The sequence below is a fragment of the Cyprinodon variegatus genome, unplaced genomic scaffold (assembly GCF_000732505.1).
Source record: "Cyprinodon variegatus isolate N-32 unplaced genomic scaffold, C_variegatus-1.0 Scaffold0, whole genome shotgun sequence".
NCBI classification, from domain to species: domain Eukaryota; kingdom Metazoa; phylum Chordata; class Actinopteri; order Cyprinodontiformes; family Cyprinodontidae; genus Cyprinodon; species Cyprinodon variegatus.
In genome coordinates, this window is record NW_015150453.1 from 94,762 (window position 1) to 96,268 (window position 1,507).

Here is a 1,507-nt window from a genome sequence, read left to right on the forward strand (position 1 = left end):
AAATGGTAGCTAATCCAGATGAGTGGCTGGTTGGATTATTGGCTGACAGCTGTACGGATGGAGGAGTGGAAAATAGAATAGATAATAGCTAAAAAGGTCCATTTATACAAAAAAAATTTTTTTTTTTTTTAAATATTCATTTCCAAATCGCTTTATTTACTTTCCTAATCTTGGAAAAAGCTCAGGAAAACTGTGAAAAACAACCAGAGGCAGAGATTTCACACCGGTCTTTATGAACTTATTGTCTTTCCATCAATTTTATATAAACTAAAATCTATTCTTGTAATCTAGCTCTTAAAGCCTCTGCTGAGATAAACTGATTTCCTCACTGATAACTTTCAATCAAACAGGCAGCTCAGAGAAACCAGTGATGTGAATCTTTTGTAATTAAAGAGAAATGTTAAATAAACAAATGAGGCACACATTTGACTCTTAAAACTTTATTTGTCCCCAGGTTATAAAAGCACAAAACAAATCAAAGAAACTCAAACATTTTGAGGAAAGTGTTGGAAACTATAAACATGAAAATTTTGAACGTTCTCGCTCCGAAGTGTTGCTGAATCGGCGTTTTCCTGCGGAGTTCCTTCTCTCCAGAACGGTTTCTGTGTTTAATGTTACAGTTGTGGATCAAACCACTTTACACCAAAACTAACAGGATACTTTTTTTGTTTGGTTTTTTAAGAAACTAATAAAAAAGAAAAACATCAAAATGTTGGGATGAGCAGCGTTTCCTCTCAGCGCCGTCTGCGGTCTGGACTTCTGCTGCGTCTCCGTCCGCCTCCCCTGTAAAAAACAAACGTCCCATTATGATAGATTCCTATTTACAGCAGACATGGGGGCCACCAAACCGATCTCTAGTTATTCACTGGATGCTGATTGCCTGGAAAAAAATGAAGCCACCATCCGCCATGCTGGTATTCCCCACTAACACAAAGACCGTAACATGTAGCATTTAGCTGCAAAAACAAGCAGTTTGCCGGCTGTAGGAAGATGTTCCACAGCTAATTTCAGTCAGCGGATGAACTAACCAAGAAATTCCCCTAATACGCGATGTATCCTGCAGTATAGCATGTAGCGTAACATTAGTCTGGCTATGTAAGAGCGAATTAAAGACATTGGCCTTAAAGGATGCTGCAATATTGGGCATAAATCAAATAACTGCGACACACAGCTGCGGGACGATAACCAGCCCACCACACACATTTTACTGTGAATGATTTGAATGATATGTTATATTACATGATTTAGCGACTTCATTGTCTTCATAATGACTATGCAATGTGATATGCCCATTTTTGTTAAGTTTGTGCCCATTTTATGGTATTTTTGTTATAAGTTAAAGTAATCTACTGATCCTATGAAACAGCAAATGTGTGTCAAAGTGATGAGTTTATATTTTAAAAGTCTTAAGTCCCCCTCAAAATGAGAACGTCATTGTTGTTCGATCCTACAGCATACGGCAAGTTAAATTCAAGACTTTATAAGACTTTTTAATGCCACTTGAAAT

General features: G+C 37.2%; 1 protein-coding gene across 2 annotated transcripts in view; it reads right to left on the reverse strand.

The window, feature by feature from the left end:
• Positions 1-673: 673 nt before the first annotated feature.
• The window catches only part of rbm8a (RNA binding motif protein 8A), an 11,351-nt gene continuing 10,517 nt past the window's right edge, over positions 674-1,507 (reverse strand). For both annotated transcript variants that reach the window (XM_015383043.1, XM_015383854.1), the window contains exon 6: positions 674-783. In XM_015383043.1, the coding sequence (XP_015238529.1) occupies positions 735-783 (49 nt within the window). In that variant the 3' untranslated portion in view covers positions 674-734. The remainder of the gene's footprint in view (positions 784-1,507) is intronic.